The sequence below is a fragment of the Pseudonaja textilis genome, chromosome 11 (assembly GCF_049901715.1).
Source record: "Pseudonaja textilis isolate UNSWEBS1 chromosome 11, rPseTex1.2, whole genome shotgun sequence".
Classification (NCBI taxonomy): domain Eukaryota; kingdom Metazoa; phylum Chordata; class Lepidosauria; order Squamata; family Elapidae; genus Pseudonaja; species Pseudonaja textilis.
The window spans coordinates 5884313-5905837 of NC_142000.1; the positions used below are offsets into that span (position 1 = coordinate 5884313).

The 21525-nt window shown below is 41.6% G+C and overlaps 1 protein-coding gene across 1 annotated transcript in view; it reads left to right on the plus strand.

Annotated features, from left to right (window-relative positions):
• Positions 1-20946, plus strand: part of LOC113445136 (receptor-interacting serine/threonine-protein kinase 2-like) — a 33262-nt gene extending 12316 nt beyond the window's left edge. The window contains exons 2-12 of the mRNA XM_026714157.2: positions 1929-2103; positions 4937-5090; positions 6208-6363; positions 7957-8105; positions 10076-10125; positions 10750-10908; positions 11933-12018; positions 12391-12459; positions 14361-14508; positions 18296-18484; positions 19888-20946. Of these exons, the coding sequence (XP_026569942.2) occupies positions 1952-2103; positions 4937-5090; positions 6208-6363; positions 7957-8105; positions 10076-10125; positions 10750-10908; positions 11933-12018; positions 12391-12459; positions 14361-14508; positions 18296-18484; positions 19888-20186 (1611 nt within the window). The 5' untranslated portion in view covers positions 1929-1951 and the 3' untranslated portion in view covers positions 20187-20946. The remainder of the gene's footprint in view (positions 1-1928; positions 2104-4936; positions 5091-6207; positions 6364-7956; positions 8106-10075; positions 10126-10749; positions 10909-11932; positions 12019-12390; positions 12460-14360; positions 14509-18295; positions 18485-19887) is intronic.
• The last annotated feature ends 579 nt before the right edge of the window (positions 20947-21525 follow it).

The window sequence follows — 21525 nt, forward strand, 5'->3', positions numbered from 1 at the left end:
TCAGGTGAGGACTACTGTAATGGTTTGAGACTTCATGTGCATGTATGAAATAGATGGAGTTGGGGATCACAATAGGAACACATGTTTGGATGAAAGCATCTAATCCCATGAACCCAGTGGTGGTATTCTACCGGTTCGGCCCGGTTCAGCCGAACCGGTATTTCTTTCTTTTTTTCTTTCCTCCCGACAATCAGCTGTTCTGACAATCAGCTGTCCTGGGATCCCCCTCCCTGTCTTACTGCTTCTCCCAGGAGGCTTCCAGGAAGCAAAAAAAAAAAACGGAGCAGGGGGGGTGGGGTGCAAAAAAGCCACACCCATGTGGTCACATGGCCACACCCACCAAGCCACTCCCACCAAGCCACGCCCACAGAACAGGTAGTAAAAAAGTATTTGCATCCCACTCCTTCATGGACCCTTCTGCTCTGATCTTTTTACATTTGAATTGACTTTATTGATTTATTTACTTAATTTACTGCCTATGCTGCCCGACTGAGTCAAAGGTTTTAGAAAATCCACTTCTTTGTTTAGAGTTTTGTGCAAGTTGTACCCATAAGATCTTTCACCAACGCCCTTAAGCCCGTGTAAATTTTGCAATGCATTGGTTCTGCTTTTGTTTTGTTTTTTTACACAGTCAGCTTCAAGAGGTGACAATCTTCAGTAAACAGGACAGGAGTGGGATTCTACCAGTTCTCACCCATTCGCTAGAACTGGTTGTTAACATTCTAAGCAGTTCGGAGAACCGGTTGTTAGAAGAAATTACTGGCCTAATCCTGTAAGGAAGGCAGGAAGGAAACATTCTGGTGTTGCTTACAGAAACTGCCTCTCCGTTAACCCTTATTATGTTCTTGGCAGGACTAGACTTCCTGTCTCTGGAACTTCTCTGGAGTTTTTCCCCCCTCCTTTGCTGGTACTTTGCTTGTGTGGAGGGACCATTCAAAGTTACAGTGGCACTGAAAAAAGTGACTTATGACCATTTTTCACACTTACAACTGTTGCAGCATCCCCACAGTCATGAGAGGCCAGGCGAGGAGATGCATGCCTCGATGTGAGTGATATTCAGTTGGCCATACCCAGCCATTAACATGATCACCAAGCCATGTCCACCCAGTCACGTGATCACCAAGCCACACCCACTACCAAAGACATGCCCACAGAACTGGTTGTTAAAAATTTGAATCCTACCCCTGAAACAGGATGACCAAAACAAAAACAAAAACAAAAAAGCTTTCTCCACAGCTCCAGAAGAAAAAGAAAACACCCAAATTCTGAAAGGAAGGAAAGGAAGAAAGAGAGAGAGAGAGAGAGAGAGAAAGGAAAAGAGAGAGTGAAAGAGAAAGAGAAAGAGAGAGAGAGAAAGAGAGGAAAAGAGAAAGAGAAAGAAAAAAAATAGATTGTAGTCTTTCAATTCTGTTTTGATGCTTTCCCAATGAACTTTTCAACTTTCTGGGGCTGCATTCCAATTTTGAAAAGCAAGCGCCTACATTTCCACTGTCCTGCAACACAACATGATCGTAAAACAGCCTGATTTTGACTAATATGGGATTATTTTGAGCTTAAAAAATACCTTTCATTGCCTTTTTTTGACGTGGCAAATTAGGAAGATTTGCAGGCTGAACAACCAGTCACTGCTAGACCTTGTGCCTGTTTGTGGTTTTTGTTGCTATGTCTTGAGTTTTAAGATCCTAATGTCACATAAATATTGCAGTTCCTGTTTTGCTATCTATGTCAACTTCTTATCAGCCTACTATTACCATATATTTGTACTTAGCTTACTATCACTTTTCCATACATATTTTTTATTGGGGCTTTATCATTTAGTTGCAAAATTGTGGATTTGGCTGGTGAGTGTCCACAATAATCTGTTCGTTGCAAATTTAGTTCTCTTCTCTTCTCTTTCCTTTTCTGTAACAGTTTCACTTCTTTTTCAGTTATCCTGGACAGATATCCTAAAATGTCCAACCTGGTGCCTGTCATTTCCCAGAAAGATCTCGAGAACATTTCCCTGAGTCAGACAGGCTTTGGCATCTCGCTGAAAGCCTTCCACGTGGCTTGGAACACGGATGTCTCCGTGAAGCTGTTGAGTAACCAAAGAGCAGGAGAAAGGTTGGTTTATTTATTTTATTATGATTCATTACACAGTCAGCCAGATAGATGTTCAGACTGAATCTGGCATTGTTGTCCACCTATCGAATCCCCCCCAAGGAGCTGGCATAGGCAAATGTTGACGTTTTAGGTGTCAGGGTTATCATTGCAGGATTTAAGCTGCTTCAAGTAAGGCTGCCTTTTGCAATTGACTAAGGGTAGAGTTGTCAATGCCAATGATGTTCAAATATTGCTCCAGTTGTTTTGAGGTTGCACCCAAGGCACCTATGACTATTGGAATGACCTTTGCTTTCTCTTGCTACAGTCATTCTATTTCTATTTGTAGGTCCTTATATTTTGTTATTTTCTCACAGTTCCTTTTCTTCTATTCTGCTTTCCACAGCTACTGCCACATCCATTACCCAGACTTTTTTTCCTCTTTCTTACTGACAATTGATAAGTCCGGGGTGTTAAGCAGCAGGTACCTGTCTGAATTCTAAAGTCCCAGTTCAGTTTTAAATTACCGTATTTAGTTTCTGGTCCCACCAATTTTTGCTTGCAGGCAAATGGTACTCCTTGCAGTGCAGGATTGTTGCTACATTATCATGCCGTTGTTTGCAGTCAGTCTGTGCAATCTTCTTGCAACAGCTAAACACCGTTTCTCCAGCTTCTTTGCAGAGGTGGCATTTGCTAAACTGTCCCTTCCATTCTGCATGCATTTGTTCTTAAGGGTCTTGTGCAGAATTAGCCCCTCTGTCTCTTTCTTCAACATACCTGCTCTTGTACTGTCCTAGGCCTCCTCAAAAAGCACTAAGTCAATTCTGAGTCCCGGGAATAATCTCTTTTATTACATTAATGTGAATTTATTTCATCCACAGTCAGCCAAGAGCTTGGCAAACAGTCTTGCGGAAGTAGACTAATGAGCTTAGACCTTTATCAATCTTGCAATGCTGCCTGGTCAAGAGTTCCACACTCACTGCTGACAGGGAAGGGCTGGGTATACAGACAAATCTCCAAGAGGCTAAAACAAACAAACGACCCAACGAGCAAGGTGTTTCCTGCAAGAGGCCCCTCCCCTTTTGCTTCTCTTTTAATCCTGATGGGAGGGGCCATCCATCATCCACTTGTGGCCTTACTCCTACGTCAACCCTGAGTTTTTAATTGCACCTTCCTATTGGCAGCTCTGCGCGTGTGCAGGCTGGAAACTGGTTCCAGAAGCTCCCCCACCTCACTGCTGTCCAAGCTGAAAGGCAGCTGATGACTGCCAGCCTGCCCTGGCCCCATCTCTGCCTCTGACGCAGAGCCCTCGTCTGAGCCTTCCTCAGCCTCCAGGAATGGCCCAGGTTCCCTCCCCAACTTCCTCACTACTGTCCGAATCTGTTGGCAGCTCTGCCAACCGCTGGTGGGTCACAACAGCTCTTAGCCATTGCCAGCTCTTGTTCTTATTTGTTTTCCCTGCTGTTTTTTCTTCTAACATGCTGGCTGTGTGAGGCTTTGTCTTCCCATGGTTTGTTTTATTTATTTATTTTATCATAATTCTCTGCCGCTGATCACACGTGTGTGCTTCAGTATTTCCCGACTGTTGAATGAGGAAGGCTCTCAAAGAGCACAAGCTGAGCTCTCTTTAGAAAGTTTCTGGATATCCACCACCTCTCTGCTATTCTCTGAAGCCACCTCTTTTTCACACTTCCTCAGAAGCAAGGGTGTTCGTGGTATGTGTGTGTGTAAAAGACATATTTGACCAGGAAGTGACTTTGATCATGAAGGAGCATGTACCAGGGTGCTGTCAGGCACAAAGAATCAGGACCATACATTAAGTTATCATTCAGAAGATTTATTGCTCATGCCCGATACACAAGAATCTAGTCAACCAAAGTTCAACACTAAATTGGCACCGGATAAGGGTTAATGGGATTCAAGAGGGGTTGGACTTGGGAACATTTGTGGCAACCTAAGAACTCTAGGCTGATGACTCATTTAACCCCACCCCCTAGCTTTGCCTGTTCTTCTCTTACAGGTAACGCTCATTCATTGTACTTTGGATGTGCCGATTCCTGCTATTTTCCCAAACACAACTGCATAATTGGTGGTAGTCGGAAAGGCCATTCATGCTTTCCCCATGAAAAGTTTTTTTTTAAGACAATTAAAAAAGAAAAGTCAAGATGTTGACCACAATGTAATTGAAGGTTTGCCCCCCTTTTGTGTGTGTTGTGTTGTGGCTACCATCTTGACTGGATAAAACCTCATGCAGACCTTCCTTCCAAGGAGCCTGAAGAAAAGTTACTCTAGTTAGTTCTTGAAGGACCACTCGTTCAGTATCAGTTATGTTGGCACTGAACTAGGAGACTTACAACTGATGTGTTAGCAGCATGACTACTATTATGACAACCCAGGAGCAAAACACAGCACACGGAGACTTAGACACTTAACAATGGTTTATATACAAGACATATACAGAAATATACATGGTAGGCAAAATACCATACAAGCAATCTTTCTTCTTCTTAACTCTACACGGAGAGTTCTGCAATGAATATCGGACACAAGGAGAGAGAAACAAGGCTGCCTTATATAAACTTCTCTTAAAGTGGTAGAACCCATCCTCACCCTTAAAGAGGCAGTACCAATACTGTGCTGATTCGTCCTCATTGTATCAGCCTTATATTGCATCATCTTCAGTGTTGGTCTGCTCTTGCACAAAATTGCAGCTGTCATGGTGTCCCTCCTGTCACAGCAGCTACAATCAAAGGAGAGAAAATGGAAGCACACACTGATAGATCGTTTTGCAGTAACAAATGATTGTTGTCTTGTTCCGTTGAAACGGTCTGACATGCAGATCTTTTCCCCCTTGCAGAGACTTCAGGGCCCTGCTTCAAGAAGCAGCAAACACACAACGTTTACAATGCAACCATCTCTTGCCGCTTTTGGGTATTTGCCAGTTCCAAGGTTTCCTTGGGGTTGCAACGACATGGATGCACAATGGATCTCTCTCTTTGCTCATTCATGATGTAAGTTGGAGAAGCAAGAGAAAAATCCAGGGGTGGGCTTCAAAAATTTTAGCAAAGGGTTCTCTGCCCATTTGCTAGGTGGACATGGCCACGGTGGGCATGACCTAGTCGGTTTCCTGCACCACGGGGGGTGGGGGGGCATTTTCACTCTCCCTGGGCTTTCCTTGAACCTCCGGGAGGGTGAAAACGGCCTCCCCAGGCTCCGGAGGCTCTTTGGAAGCCAGAAACGGGCCCATTTCTGGCCTTCCCGAACTTCTGGGAGGCCTGTTTTTCAACTCCCTGAATCTCTGTGCATGCCCTGCACTTACCTGCATCCAAAATGGGCCACGTGGGGATTCCTGGGAGGGCCAGGGTAAGGTGGGCAGGGATTTGGGGGGGTTCTCCAAACTGCACAGAATCTTAGCTAGGGGTTCTCCCAAACCCCTGCAAACCCCCAGCAGCCCAGCCGTGGAAAAATCCCCTTGGCTGGCTCTCCTTTGGAGGGGTGCGATGGAATGTAGTAAGGAGTTGGATTCCCAGGAGGGAGGGGCTGCATTCCAGAGGAGTAAGAGGCAGCTCAGTTCAGATAGTTTGCGTGAGAGAAAGGGTGAAGACGGCTCCTCCCTAACAGTTCCCAGAGTATAGGGTTCTTGCAGATAGCAGCATGCTTCAGCTTGGCAAGATTCTGTCTACAAGGGTGGAATAATAAAGGCATCTACTCGGAAGAAACGCCACATGCCTTTCTTGGTTTTGGGAGCCTGGCAATGAAGCAATGGCATGAAGAAAGTAAGGCTCAGATAAGGCGCTGTTGCCCAGAAGAGAAGCTCTTGGAATAGAACAAGCAGAGATTCAGCATCTTAGCACACCAGAATAGGACTTTAGCTTGTTCCTTCAAATGAACTACTACCCTTCTTAAAAACAAATGTTGGTTTATCATCTTAGCTTGGAAAGGCCACACCCAACCAGCATCTCACATGAGGCAAAACATTCTGGGTTAATTTATCCATTTTCAACTAGCAGAAGGAGGAGCTCAGGATTTTCCTGCAAATCTCTAATACCTTTAATATGGAAATACCGCCTGCATGTTAAAACGGTGTTTTGAAAAACAGTGTGTTCAATAAACTTTCTCCCCCCTCAGCATGAACTCTATCCAGATCTGCCTGTTCCTTTGAGCATAAGGATCCTGTCAGATGTTGCTACGGGTCTAAGCTACCTTCACAGTTTGGAGCCTCCTGTTCTTCACCACAATCTCAAACCTTCCAATGTCTTGTTAGATCTTGAATACAGAGCGAAGGTAGGCATTTCAAACATTTCCTCCCTTCCTTTTGACTGGGTGTCAGAACAAAACTTTAATTGCACCTGGGGACTCTTCCTGAACTATAGATAGTGCCAACAAATCCACCCCCATTCAAATCATAAGTCTCTAGCCATATCTCTCAGAGTAAAAAAAAATGATTTATTAGGAGTGACCATGCTGGCATTACCTGGGTGCAGCCAACACTAAGACACATCATTCATTTCCCCTTGACCCTGGTCTTCCCCCACCCCCTGGATGTATATTCTCCAGTCGGACACATCCATAGCCAAGAGTCATCAATCATGCTCTCCAGTAATATTGGGCTGCCAAGGCAATTATCTGAGGCATTTAAGGAATGTACTGCTTTCCCCATTCCATTTCTGCTGACGACAAAGGTGTTTTTTAAGTGAGTCATGCCTGACTTTGCAACCTTTGTTGCCCCAAATATTAAGTGAATCACTGCAGTTGTTAAATGAAACATTTGGCTGTTAAGCGAACAGGGCTTCCCCACTGACTTTGGGAAGGTCACAGATGGCAATCACATGACTCCAAGATATTATAACCATTGTAAATGCATGACAGATGCCAAGTGCCCAAATGTTGATCATGTGACTATGGGGATGCTATAACCGTCATACGTTTTAGGACTGGTCATAAGTTGCCTTTTTTTCAGTGCTGTTATAACTTCAAGCAGTCAATAAGGAAATGGTTGTATGTTGAAAACTACCTATAGTGAACACCTGCCTGGTTTCATAAGTTATCTTTCCATTTGGATATGGGAACTGGGTATGTCTAGTCTGATGAAAAGAAAGACTGGGGGAGATATGATAGCAATGTTCTGATATTTGAGGGGCTGCCAGTGAGCCAGGGAGCACTGATGGTGGTCCGCAGAGAAATGTCACCCCCAAAGCAATCAATCCAGGCTGCACGCGAACACAAGGCTGTGCCGCCACATGACACACGGGAACACAAGGCTTGCATCGCTTGCATTGTGAACAACACGAGGTATTGAGGGGAGGAGAGAAAGAGTGGCCCCACATGCCTGGCCTGGCCACCGGGCTGCTTTTTTCCATTTCTTTCTTCTGCTTTTGGCTGCACGCAAGGAAAGCAGCAAAAGTCTTTCTTTCTCTCCCCCAAACTCTGCCAGAAATGAGTCTTTGGGACTCTGCAAGGCATCCTGCTCCAAGATGCTGCACCAGCGCGAGAAGTCTCACAAAGACTCATTTCTGACTGAGTTTGGGGGAGAGAAAGAAAGACTTCTGCTGCTTCTGCTGCTTTCCTTGCATGAAGCCAAAAGTCTCTCTCTCTCTCTCTCCCCCTGAGAATGGAGCTGGAGACGGTATCCTGAGATCCCAAATAAAGAATGATCGATCAGTAGGAAAACAGGGTGGGGAATTTTCCTGCAGATTTTTTTTTTTGGGGGGGGGTTCCCAGGGTCTCTGGTCCTCGGGATTTAAAATTATGAGTTTGGTGGTCCCAAATGGTTGGTGACCCCTGGTCTAGAAGACCTCCAAGGTCTCTTCCAATTCTGTCATTCTATTCTGCTCCATTCCATTCCACCCCAATCCTAATCCCAATCTAATTTTGCAGATCTCAGATTTTGGCCAACCCGCCTGGAGAAAACAGCAGCTGAGGGCAGCTTTGCACAACTGTAACAGCAGTAGTTGCTGGGATTTGCTCTGCCTGTCTCCTGAAATACTTCAAGGAGGTCAATTCTCACAAGAAGGAGATGTTTATAGGTGAGTCTTACTTTAAGAAAAGAATCTCGGGGCATTGTTTGTCAAGGTGAAGCAATAGTTCAACTGTATGGTAGGGTTAACTAATCTAGATATGGTGGATTGTCTGACCAGGAGCCCAACCAAGTTGCTTCTTTACTTTTCATAGTAAGCTTGTATTAGATTTCAAAACTGGAAAAAGAAGGAAGTCATACATTTTCCCTTAGCAATGGAGTAAATGGGTATTTTGGGAGCTGATTCTTCCTCATCAAGAGGCTGTTACTGATTGCTGAGTTCCAACTGTGAGGAAAACTGGCTTTGGAGGTGCAGGAGCATATTAGCAGGATGAAACTACAAAAGGAATGTGTTATTAGTTGTGGAATAATGCAAGTAGGAGAGTTATTACTGTGTCTTAATTATGGCTTCTTCAGAAGCAACAGATTGGCCAAGAATTTAGTCTTTGGTGGGGGTCCCATTTCATTTTTTTAAATGCATTGTGTACCCTTAGATTTTAATCAAACCAGATTTTGTTAAGTCCAAGAATACTCAGTTTCTATCACATTTAGAAACTGTAGCTAGAGTTTTTCCAAGTCAACTTTCCAATTTGTTTTTGTAAAACAAGGAGTGAACAGTTAATATAAATTTTATTTATGTATGTATTTATTTCTTTGTCAAAAGCTTGCAATACAACATAAACAAGAATAAACATAAGTTTAAATACAAGAAATAGGAACCAATAATTGGGGATAATAGGACAGGGATGGTAGGTATGATGGTGTGCTTATGCACGCCCCTTACAGACCTCTTAGGAATGGGGTGAGGTCAATAGTGGTTAGTTTGAGGGTAAAGGAGTGGGAGTTGGAGCAGGTGACAACAGAATCAGGTAGTGAGTTCCAGACATTGACCACTCTGTTGCTGAAATTGTACTTCCTGCAATCGAGTTTGTAGTGGTTTACATTTAGTTTATATCTGTTGTGTGCTCTTGTGTTGTGGTTAAAGCTGAAATATTCATTAACTGGTAAGACGTTATAATATCCAGAAGAATCATATTGCCTTTACTCGAAGAATACATCATCCTAGGTGTGGAAATGGTACGGTTGCTGTGATCAGTTGAGCATACAAGAAACGATCCCATCATTGTAGAATCAAATGCAAGGCCTCCAAAACCCACCAATAATCACTGCAGTTACTACTTATTCAGTGTGCTCTGGAGGAATTTCCATCCAGAAAATAATAACAGAATGATATTGTTGGTAAAGACCTTGGAGGTCTTCTAATCCAAACACTGCTCAAGTAGGAGACCTATGCAATTTGGGACAAATGGCTGTCCAGTCTTTTCTTAAAAGCCTCCAGTGTTGGAGCACCCACAGCTTCTGAAGGCAAGCCGTTCGACTGGTTGTTGTCAATCTTCGGAAAGTTTTCCTTACTTCTAGGTTATTTCTCTCGATTAGTCTCCATTACTTCTTGTCCTGCTTTGAAGAATAGGTTGATCCCCTCTTCTTCATGGCAGCCCCTCAAATATTGGAACACTGCTACCATGTCACTCCTGATTCTTTGTTTCACTAACTAGACAGACCCAATCCCTGCAACCGTTCTTCACATGGTTTAGTCTCCAGCCCCCTAATCAACTTTGTTGCTCTTCTCTGCACTCTTTCCAGAGTCCCTAACATCTTTTTTTAATAATGTGTTGACCAAAACAGTCTTCTAAGTCTTCTAAGTATGGTCTTACTAAGGCTTTTCCAAGCGGTACCAATACTTCACACGATCTTGATAAGAGGGATAATAATATTCCTTCAGACAAAAGGATACACTCATACTGATCAATAAAGGAGAATATTTGTAGCTCAGGATTGAAATGAGGGGCCTTTGGTGATCTTGGAGGTCAAGAGGTGCTAAGGAATTCCAATGTAACAGGTGCATTGGGTGGGGAAACTGTCTAGATAAGAGATGTTACCAAATAACACCTGGTTTTCCTTTTCATTGTTTGTGTCTAGTTTTGGCATGATGTGTTGGGAACTCCTAAGTCGACAAAAGCCACTGACAGGTAAGCAGTCTAATAAAATGCTCAACCTAAAGTAATCTTCCTTTGAGTGGGTCCTTTCCTGCAGGTAACCTGACTGGAATCTCACCTTCTCTTGCTGTTGCATAATGGAAAATACTGTCCAGGTAGGCCTTGACTCATGACCAATCACTTAGTAATCATCTGAAGTTACAGGTTTCCTGAAAAGGGGGACCTACCACTTGGATCTGAAATTCCAATGATCACGCATCCTCCGTGGAATATGGAAATTGGAAAAAAAATATTATCAGTGGTTGCAAGTTGGACCAGTTCTGTGAAGAATTGCTATAAAAAAAATTAGAAGAAAGAAAAAAAGTCTGATTTTTGGTTTAATGCTGCCCCCTTGTGTTTTTTTAACTTTCTTTCATGTTGTGTGCATACACACACACACACACACACATATATCAGTGCTTCAGTATAAATGTGTACGTCCAAGCATGGGAAGTTTAAGACCTGTGGACTTCAACTCCCAGAATTCCCCAGGCAGCCATGGGAATTCTGGGGGTTGAAGTCCACAGGTCTTAAACTTCCCATGGCTGGGCATCACTGGTAGAGGCTGTTAATAGCAGGGTTCTTCTGTACATAACTTTTATTTCCCCCTTCTTTTAGGAAAAAAGACTTTGCTTCGAGCTATAACTGGGATCTGCAACGGTTTACGCCCAGGGATCGAAGCAGCATTCATACCAAATGTACCTCATCGGAACAGGCTGGTTCGGCTGATGCTTCTCTGCTGGCACCAAGAACCTCATTTCAGACCTGGTGCCACAGGTAATATTCTTCTCAACTGCTGAAAAAGTTGAGTTGGCTTTTTTACACCTGATTTAGAAGTGGGGATTCCCTGCTCCTAAAAATAGTGATGATTGGCTGGGGGAATACTGAGAGTTGAAGTCCATCCGCCTTAAAGTAGGCAAGTTTGAGAGACACTGTTCTAGAGCAAGGGTCTTCAAACTTGGCAAGTTTAAGACTTGTGGACTTCAACTTCCAGGATTCCTGAGACTACATGACTGGAGGAGGAATTCTAGGAGTTAAAAGTCCACAACTCTTAAAGTTGCCACGTTTGGAGACCTCTGCTCTAGAGAAATGCTATGTTATTCTGAGGTATCTCTGTGAAAGTCTTGCTGGCTGCAATAACGCATGGAAATAGCCACGCTCAAGCAAAGATTGCATGGAAATGACTGGTGGAGGGAAGCTTTGTAAATGTGAACATGATCAGGGGACTGGAGGCTAAAACATATAAAGAACATATAAAGATTGCTGGTATTGGGTATGTCTAGTTTGATGAAAAGAAGGACTAGAGGTGATGTGAGCAGTGTTCCACTAATATGAGGGGCTGCCCTAAAGAAGAGGGAGTCAAATTATTCTCCAAAGCCCCAGAGGGCAGGACAAGAAGCAATGGGTGGAAACTAACGAAGGAGAGAAGCAACTTAGAACTAGGGAGAAATTTCCTGACAGTGAGAACCATTAACCAGTGGAACAACCTGCCTCCAGAAGTTGTGAATGCTCCAACATGGGAAGTTTGTAAGAAGAGATTGGATAATCATTTGTCTGAAATGCTACAGGGTTTCCTGCCTAAGCAGGGGGTTGGACTAGAAGACCTCCAAGGTCCCTTCCAACTCTGTCATTCTATTCTATTCTATTCTAGTCTAGTCTATTCTAGTCTAGTCTAGTCTAGTCTAGTCTAGTCTAGTCTAGTCTAGTCTAGTCCAGTCCAGTCCAGTCCAGTCCAGTCCAGTCCATTCCATTCCATTCCATTCCTCACAAATGAGTTGTTATTGTGTTTTTCTGTTGACAGAATGTGAGGCATTTCTAAAGGATATCCTCAGTACCTTTCCAAAGGACGTGATTTCTGATGGAATTTACAACTTGATTCATGCCAAGGTGAGCCAAAAGAGGGTTTAGGATCCCCCATGGTTTGGCTATAGACCATTTCTTTTCAAAAACCACCATTTTAAAAAGGCTTGGTGACAAAATCCTCTAATTGTGATTAGGATAATCATGATCTCCCCTGTTGTGCTTGATGTACTGTACCTCATATGATACCATCTGCTATAGCAAGGTTGGCATTTTCCCTGCCCTTCTTCAGCATGAGAAATTAAACAGAGCTCTTTTTAAAAGTACAGATAGTCCTCAACTTACGAACAGAATGAAGCCCTAAATTTCTAGCACTAAGTGATGAAATTGAAGAGAAGAGGTTTTCTCAGAAGCAGAAATCTAAGAAAATGATTTCATGGCTTCCTTTGTATCTTTCAGGAATGTGCAATCAATGCTGCCAAAGGTCCAGTTTCTCACATGCTTGAAACAGGGATGCGCAATTTAGAGGTGAGTAGAAGACGGTTTAGGAATCTTGCATTAAATTTAGCGATTATCCTTTATGTGCCAAAAGGTGCTTTTTCAGGAGGCAACTGGACTTTTCTTGTTTTTTCCTTTTGAAGACGTTTCGCTTCTCATCCAAGAAGCTTCTTCAGCTCTGACTGGATGGTGGGGAATGGAAGGATTTATATTCCTTGCAGACCGCTGGTCATTTGCGTCCTTTTAGAGGGTGGTTGAGGCCACTTGGGAGGTTTATCTGTGTCCTCGGGGCCACCTGAGTTAGTGCTCCTGGTTCCTCTGGGACAACCATGACCTGGATGACTGAGAATCTCTATAGACTTTTAGCTATACAATTTGGGATGAGCACTCTTGGAGTGGTGTGGGAGTAGAAATGGATTTCCAGAGCGGAAAAAATTGCAGACTACAGGAACCATTAACACTATTCGAGTGATTCTGAGGACATAGATAAACCTCCAAGTGGCCTCAATTACTCTCCAAAAGGATGCAAATCACCAGCTATCTGCAAGGAGTATAAATCCTCCCATTCCCCACCATCCAGTCAGAGCTGAAGAAGCTTCTTGGATGAGAAGCGAAACATCTTCAAATGGAAAAAACAAGGAAGTCCAGTTGCCTCCTGAAAAAAGCACCTTTGAGACAACCATGATCTGGATGACGGAGAATCTCTCCAATGTCCTTTATATTTGATTACAGATAATCCTCTACACACAACCACAACTGAGCGCCCAATTTCGGTCATAAGTCATGATGCTCATAAAGCAAGTTGCCTCATGACCACACCTAAGTTTACGACCTTTTCTGCAGCTGTCATTCAATGCTCATTAAGCAGACTTTGCTATGGGGAGATTTTTGCTGAATACCAGAAGTAAACCCCAGTTTCTGGCAAAACGGTCATAAATTGTGGTGACCTCACAACAGGATTCCCTAACAGTTGTAAATGTGGGCTAGTTTCCAAGCACCTAAAATTCAATCATGCAACCCCCGAAGGGGATTGGAATGTCAAAATTTTGAATTTGGGCCATGTCCCTTTTTTCAGGGTTTGTTTTAACTTTGAGAAGTCAATAAGCAGCCGGTCGTAAGTCAAGGACTACCTACAGCAGGGGCACCTTCAAAATGAATCAGAAATCAAGATGATTGATTGCGCCTAGGATTGCATACATGAATTGAGTTTGGGCGAATACCAATACTTTTCCAACGAGAGAGAATCTTTTTCCTTTATCTGTGATAGTAAAATCGTATATGATGCCAATCCAATCCCAACTATAGGTACAAATATACCCACATTTCTGGGGATTAAATATTCTGGAAAATACCAAAATGTTTATCGGTTTGTTTGTTTTTTGGTGTAGAACATGGCAATGTGGATATTTTCACCATAGCCAGGAGTTTGCTAGGAAGTGGTTCATAGTATACAGGTAATCCTTGACTTAACAATCATTTGTTTAGTGAGTGTTCAAAGTTACAAAAAGCACTGAAAAAAAGTGACTTACGACCACTTTTCACACTTATAACCATTGCGGCCTCTCCATGGTCCTGTGATCAAAATTCAGATGCCTAGTAACTGACTCATATTTATGACGGTTGAAATATGTTAGGCTTATGTGATCACTTTCTGAGGGCAAAGTCAACCCTGTTACTAACTTAACACCTGCAGTGATTCACTTAACAGGTCATAAAATAGGGCAAAATTTTTACTTAACCACCGTGTTATTTTGCAACTGAAACGTTGGTCCTAACTGGGTTGGTAAGTTAAGAACTACCTGTTATCAGGTTTTGTTTAATCTTCTCATTAGAATTCATACAACTTTCTAAAGATGCGCAGCTCTAAGAAAGAGAAACGTTTGGTTAATATTGTTATTGCAAATGATGTCATTTCTCGTTGCTTGCTTTAGATCATCTGTCCTCAGGATAACAATGTGCCCAACAAGGAAATTGTGTTAAAACCGCAGAGCTTATCACATGAAACAGGAAATCCAGGGAATAAATTGAACCAGACACTCCTTGTCAGCAATACACCTCAAGAGGCAGCCTTAGGAAGAGGTAAATGTTTGTGTTAGCTCTTAAATCAGTTGAAATGAAAGGTGTTGATTCTAAAGAAGGGTGTGCAGTGAGATTGGGGAGGAAATGTCAAAGGCATGTACAGTCCTAATTTAGCAAGACGTTGGCAATTATATGGAGAAACCATGGTTTACGAATATGGGTGTGTATTTGTGTGGATTCTCCTTGTGGAATGCAATTTCTCCTTGAGAAATGCAACCCGGCAGAACGTCATGATTAATTGTGTTGGAAAATAAATCATTATAGAATACTAACAATGCACCTGAAATAGTGTTAACTGTGAACAAACTGTTAAGTGTGGAACAGAAATTAAAATAGAAGATTATCTAAAAACATAAAAATGAACAGAGTATGAAGGAAAAGCAAGCACTGTCATTAAGGCATTTGGCTAACCGGTTTTGCAAACCATATGAGTGGTTTTAAAGAACATGCAATCCAACCGCAATGATTAGGCCATGTCTATCCTGGTTTACTTGGTCATCAAAGAATTGTGTTCAAAATGTCATTGGAAGAAGCCCAACAGAAGATATCTATTCTACGCTCTCCCAGTAAACCTATAAACAGGCCCTTTTTAAATTTAAGACATGGAGACGATGTCCCAAAGGTGTTTTTTCCAAAAAGACAATTGGACTTTCTTGGTGGTGATTCATCTTTGTTGAATCTACATGCACGTATGAATCCAAGCTTCTTGGATGAGAAGTGAAATGTTTCCAAAGGAAAAACCAAGAAAGTCCTGTTGACTTTTGGAAAAAGCACCTCTGGGACAACCATGACCTGGATATTTGAGACTCTCCATTGAGACCTGGAGCCAGTCTCATACCCAGAAATCAAGATCCCCAAAAATATATTGTTTCTCTTTAGCCAAAGAGTGATCATGATCTACAAGAGAGCTCTCCAAACTTGGCAACTTCAAGACTTGGGGATTTCAACTCCCAGAATAGCTTAGCAGGCCATGCTCACAGGGGAATAGTGGGAGTTGAAGTTCACAAGTCTTAAAGTTGCCAGGTTTGGAGACCCTTAATCTACAGTACAACATCCTTCCTTTGGGTGTTTAAATAGTTAATGTTCTTCTTTAGTTGGCTCTGTTGCTGATTGTTGAACTGAAGTGAGTTCATCCAGTCTCTCTGGGCAGAGCAATAGGTGAATAGCTGAGACTAGTCTGCCTGTCCTATAAGTTATTTTTCTAACAAGATTGTCACATGTCAGCAGGATGTAAAACAAGTCTGAACAAACAACGCTGGGGTTTGAAGGTCACCCTAGAGTTGCTTCCCATCTGATTTCTTCTCCACTCTGTTTTTAAGATTAGATCAGGAACACCTCATTTTTGCGTGTGTGTGTGTGTAGGTGTAAAAAAGCACGCTTAGGAAATCTCCCCAATGCTTGTTAAAACCTCTTTGGTGATTCCATATGCATGTATGGATTTGACAGCTGTTTCCAAGACATTAGAAAATCTGATGAAAAAAAAAATCCAAAGAAAACCTTAAGCTGAAGATCAAAGTATTTTTTTAATATTACGTAAAGGGGAGGAATAGATTAGAGAATTAACTTGTGCGTGTAGATGGAGTTTTCTGAAACAGAACAGAAAAGGAAAAAAAATGTAATAGAAAAAGGAAAAGGAAAAACAATAAAGATATGGGGGCTTCTCTTGCATGACTATACATATATACAGTTCTATATGTCACTAAAGAATGACCATATTTCATTATAATCATAATTCTCATTTGTCAACACATTCAAGGATTGGAAGCAATAGTTTGAAACATTGTTTACAAACATCTTCCCTACGACTGATTTTGGAGTTCATACAGATCTTATATCAAACCTTCTCCCATAAAGGGAGGAGAAAGGAGAGCGAGCTAGAGTGGAAGGTCAATTGGTTGGGCCTTGATTCAATAAACTTGGACAACAGTTGTCCAGAACGGTGTAGACTTCTTGACTAGGGGTTGGGACTAGAGCACCTCTAGGATCTCCATCTTCCAACTCTATTGTTCTGTTATTGTGCATTCAACAGACCAAGTTTCATGCTCATTTAAGTGTCCATTAACTGTGTCTATGGATATGATATCAATTCTTCAATTGATGTAAACATCACCCTACCGATGATGCAAATTGGTTCAAGTGATGTCAGTTGTGCAATGACATCATCATGCTTAGAGTATAAAGTGCCCCAATTGTGTTCTTTTGCATTTAATGGACTTTTGTGAACAATGGACACGCCTCGCTTCCAGTTAAAATGAGGTTTCCAATACCCAGCCAGTTCCCTAGAACTGTTCTCTGCAGGAGAACAGGGGACATCGATATAATCTTGTATATTCTTTTTGTCTTCTTTTTTGCAAAGATGCAACTTTGTTGATCCAGCTTTCCCCCTTCAGGGCTTGAATGGTAGGTAAAAGTTCAGGAGTTAGGCAGAGAGGTTTCCTGCAGTATGCAAATAGATTTCCTGCCAGCTTTGTTTGAGCATTTCCAGTTGAACACCATGTTTTGAGTGGTTTCTTCTGTCCAGCCAATGAGGCTAACAGATAACAGATAATCAGAGTTGGAAAGGACCTTGTAGGTCATCTAGTCCAACCTCCCGCAAGCAGGAGACCCTAGAACAGGGGACATCGATATAATCTTGTATATTCTTCTTTTAAAGTTTTAGATTATGAAGATTGAATGAATCATTGATCAATGAACTTTTAACTAGTTTATTTATTATATGATTTTTACATTTTAGATTTTTGCCTTTACAAATTCATCAGTTCTGCCAAGGGTTGAGACAAAAATCAGGTGCCCAGGCAATTGGTTCTTTTGGATCTAGAAACATTGAGCGTACCACTGAAGAAAGAGACTTTAGCTTTGTTATTAACTCAAGCAAACAGATTTTTATCAAAATCTGGCATCATAATCTCATGGTCTTATGATAGTCAGGAGACTGCAAGATCTGACCTTCACTGGGTAGCATATGATTTTGGGATGGGAATCAAAACTCTGAGACTTTCACATTGAGAAAAGCTTGGAAGCTATGTCAAGATTCCTCCTCTTCTCCTTTATTCAGTAAATGAATTTTATCTGTACTTTATCACTATTCCTTCATCCCTTTCTTGATTTTTATTTTCACAATTGTTGTGATTGTGATGGAATCTTTTAGTTATACCATGAGTGTTTTAACTTTTCTGTTACAAATTGTGGAAGCCACCAAGAATATTCTTAATTGATTTTCTATTAAATACATTTCTTAGTGCTTAATAAACTTCATGTTGTCTGGGTATTTAATTTGCTTAACAATACAAATTTACATTCTTAATCTCCACCCCTTTTTTCCAACCATTGGTAAAATAAATTCCGTGATTGTTAATATTCTATGTTCTCCTTCTGCTTAATTTTCAATATCAATCTATCCATTTCTGCACAATCTAGTATCTTCCTAACTATCTCTTCATCTCACTGTGTACCTTCATTTTTCCAGTATTGTGCGAATATAATCCTTGCTGATGTTAAGACATGTAATATTTACATACTTTTCCGATCAATTTTTTTCTGATATTATACCTAATAAGAACAATTCAGGTTTAAAATCTACCTGTTTCCCTATCATCTTTTCTAGCCACCTACACCAAGAATCTTTGATTGGTTGTAAATCTGAAAAACAAGCGAACTCAATGCAATATATTCCTTATTTGGTATGAACCGAACTAAATGCATGTTCTACCATTTATGACGTGACCAATAAAACCATTCACGTGTCCCTCTCAACACTTCCATTGTTGTTTGGCATTCTTTCTTGCAGATCCACCTACACCTGCCAGCAATGGATCAAGAGCTCCATCCATTCCACCCCATTCAAAGACAAGCAACAATAAAACTAGGTCTTTCGGCAATGAGTGCAAAGGTCACCAGCCTCCATTTCCGCAAACGGTGGGAGAACCAGCTTCTCTCAAAAACTGTCCAAACAGTTGGCCCAACAGCACATTAATAGGTGAGAATTGAAATTAAACCAGGGTTGTGGGTACAGTGCATTCCACTTTAATTCATTCATTAAGAGAAACACCGGCAGGATAATATTCATTGTATTGTGCTTGCTTTCCACTGTGCTCAATTGTAATAGCTGTGACTTAACATATTGCACAACCTCAATGTGATTTATAAATCATAGTTTATAGCTCAACAGGTGTAAAGCCAGGAAGGTGTGATTTATTCAACAAACTTTTGATAAAAGCATGGCTTAGAATCCCATTTAAAAGAGCTGTGTTCGTACACTGTAGGAGGCAAGATCCAAAGGAGCTTTTCCAAAACTGGACTTTCTTGATTTTTTTCCTTAAAATGGTTTTGCTTTTCATCCAAGAAGCTCCTTCAGTTCAATTTAGAACTGAGGAAGTTTCTTGAATGAGAAGCAAAGTGTTTTGGAAAAGCACCCAAAACATTGTTTGGGACAACCATGGCCTGGATGACTGAGAATCTCCATGGACACGGGTTGTTTGCCTTTATGTGAAAAGATGTGGTTAAAATATTATCATTATCTCTTTATTTTAGGAGGGTCTTTCGATGATAAACTGTCCAGGGAAGAGATGGTCTTTTCTAGTTGCAAATTCCAATTTGCAAATGGTTTATGAAGGAAACAGGAAATAGCATTAGCAACAGCGCTTAGACTTATACACCATTTCACAGGACTTTACAGCCCTCTCTAAGCGGTTTTACAGAGTCAGCCTCAACCATTTTAATTTACCCACCTCAGAAGAATGGAAGGCTGAGTCAACCTTGAGCCAGTGAGAATCGAACTCCTGGCAGTGGGCAGAGTTAGCCTGTAATACTGCATTGTAACCACTGTGCATCATGGATGGATGGATGGAAGGAAGGAACGAGGGAAGAAATGAAGGAACGGAGGGCAATAGCTATAGAAATTAGAGTTATGTACCACTTCACAGTGTCTTACAGCCCTCTCTCATCCGATTAGAGAGTCAGCATATTGTCTCCAACAATCTGGAAGGCTGAGTCAACCTTGAGCCAGTGAGAATCAAACTCCTGGCAGTGGGTAAACTTGGTTTGCAATATTGCATTCTAGCCACTATGCATCATGGATATGGAGGGAGGGAGGGAGGGAGGAAGGATGGAAGGAATAGCAGTTAGAAATATACCAGTTCATAGTGTCTTATAGACTGTCTAAGCGTTTTACAGAGTCAGTATATGGTCTCCAACAATCTGGAAGGATGGAAAGCTGAGTCAACCTTGAGCCGGTAAGAATTAAACTGCTGAACTGCTGGCAGCCGGCAGTCAGCAGAAGTAGCCTGCAGTACTGCATTCTAATCACTGCGCCACCACAGCTCAGACATTAGAAATGCCTGGTGCTTGCATTCTCACAATCTTTGCTCCACTGCCTTTCAGGTCCTACCTGCAAAGAAAAATACTGCTCCATCCTCACCTTGGAGCGAGAAACCATCTTAAGTTCAATGACCGATGGGCGTTTGAACCACCTCCTGGATGTCTTACGTGCCCAGCAGCTCTTACCCAAGGCAGATTACGAAATGATCACGTCCTATCCAACTTTGACACTCCGGACCCGTGCTTTGATTGACACTTGTCTGAGTTTGGGGGAACAGGCTGCTGAGACGGTGGTGACTGTATTATCCAGCAGTAAAGGCAGCCTTTTGCTGAGAAGGCTCCGGACAAACCCAGTGAATTAAACCTAAATCTCAATTCGGTTTGTACCGTGTCCAAGGGATGCCTCGTGTTACTTCTCAGAAATGCTCATCCTCTTAAATAAATAAGTCAATAAATGCCTGGATTGGATGGAAAAAAAAAGGACGGGCTGCCCACTACCTGAGGGAAAAGCATCAAGGTTTGCTGATTTTGGCATGATATCAGCCTGAGTAGACTCTCAACTTTCTTGTTTTTCCTCAAAAGCAGCAGAGCACAAGGTTTTTATTTTCACGTTGTGTCAAAGTGGCTTGTGGAGCTGTGGGAAATTAAAAAGTCATTTAAGGACAGGGCTTTCCCAGTAAACCTCTGGGAGTAAAAGTGATGTTGCTAATGGCTTCAAGCAAGAAGTAAGGCAGTTGGTCCACCTTCTGGAGCAAATTATACCTTTGGTTCTCCACACCTGAAATCGAGGTGACACAAAGGCAATTCAGAATTCAGGTTTTTCTCAGCTGAGGAATGGGGAAGCGCAACTGGGATTATTTGTCGGCAATGGATCAGAGAATAATGGAAAACTCTGAAATTCAGCAGGTTTGGTGCTAGAAAATCTGCAAGTTATATCAGATGAATTAAAAGATGTGTGGGTTAATTTTCAGGAAATGTAAACGTGCACATGTAAATCTGGTGCTTAAAGATGTGTGGGTTAATTTTCAGGAAATGTAAATGTGCACGTGTAAATCTGGTGCTTGTCTTTCATTTCAAAAACCATACTGTTAAAAAAAATAAACTTTGCATTTGTGCATTTTATTCAGCCAACTTTCTTTAACTGTGTTTTTTTTTCTGAATAAACTACAATAAACTATGTCTGTTTAGATTTACATTTAGACTATATTTGCCAAAAATCCTGAATTTGCTCAATGCTACTGAGCCAATCCAAATTAACTGCATTGTGCCCTAATGTGTTGCGTTTTAATTCAGTTTATGGTTTATTAATTAAATGACTATTTCAAATATAATGTGTTGTGTGAACCAGGTCCAATAAGTGTATCCAAACTAGGTTAATTGCATTGAAGTTCTTTTATAACCCTGAGGAAAATAAGAAGGGGATTGATCCAAATATGTTTAGCTATGGTCAAAGCTAGCTTGGTATCTAATTATTTGGAACAAATCGTCTTAGATTAATTTCTTTCATTTAACTTTATTAGTAGACTGTGGGAATGGTATGGACATAATAGATCTTGGCCTCAGGAAAGCACCAGACAAAGAACTTCAAAATTGATCGATAAGAATATTAAGTATGGATGGCTCGTTTATGAGATCCTCAAATGATTCAGAAATCTTGTTTAGAAATTGTTCATTAATATGCATTAGTAAACAAAGCCCCCC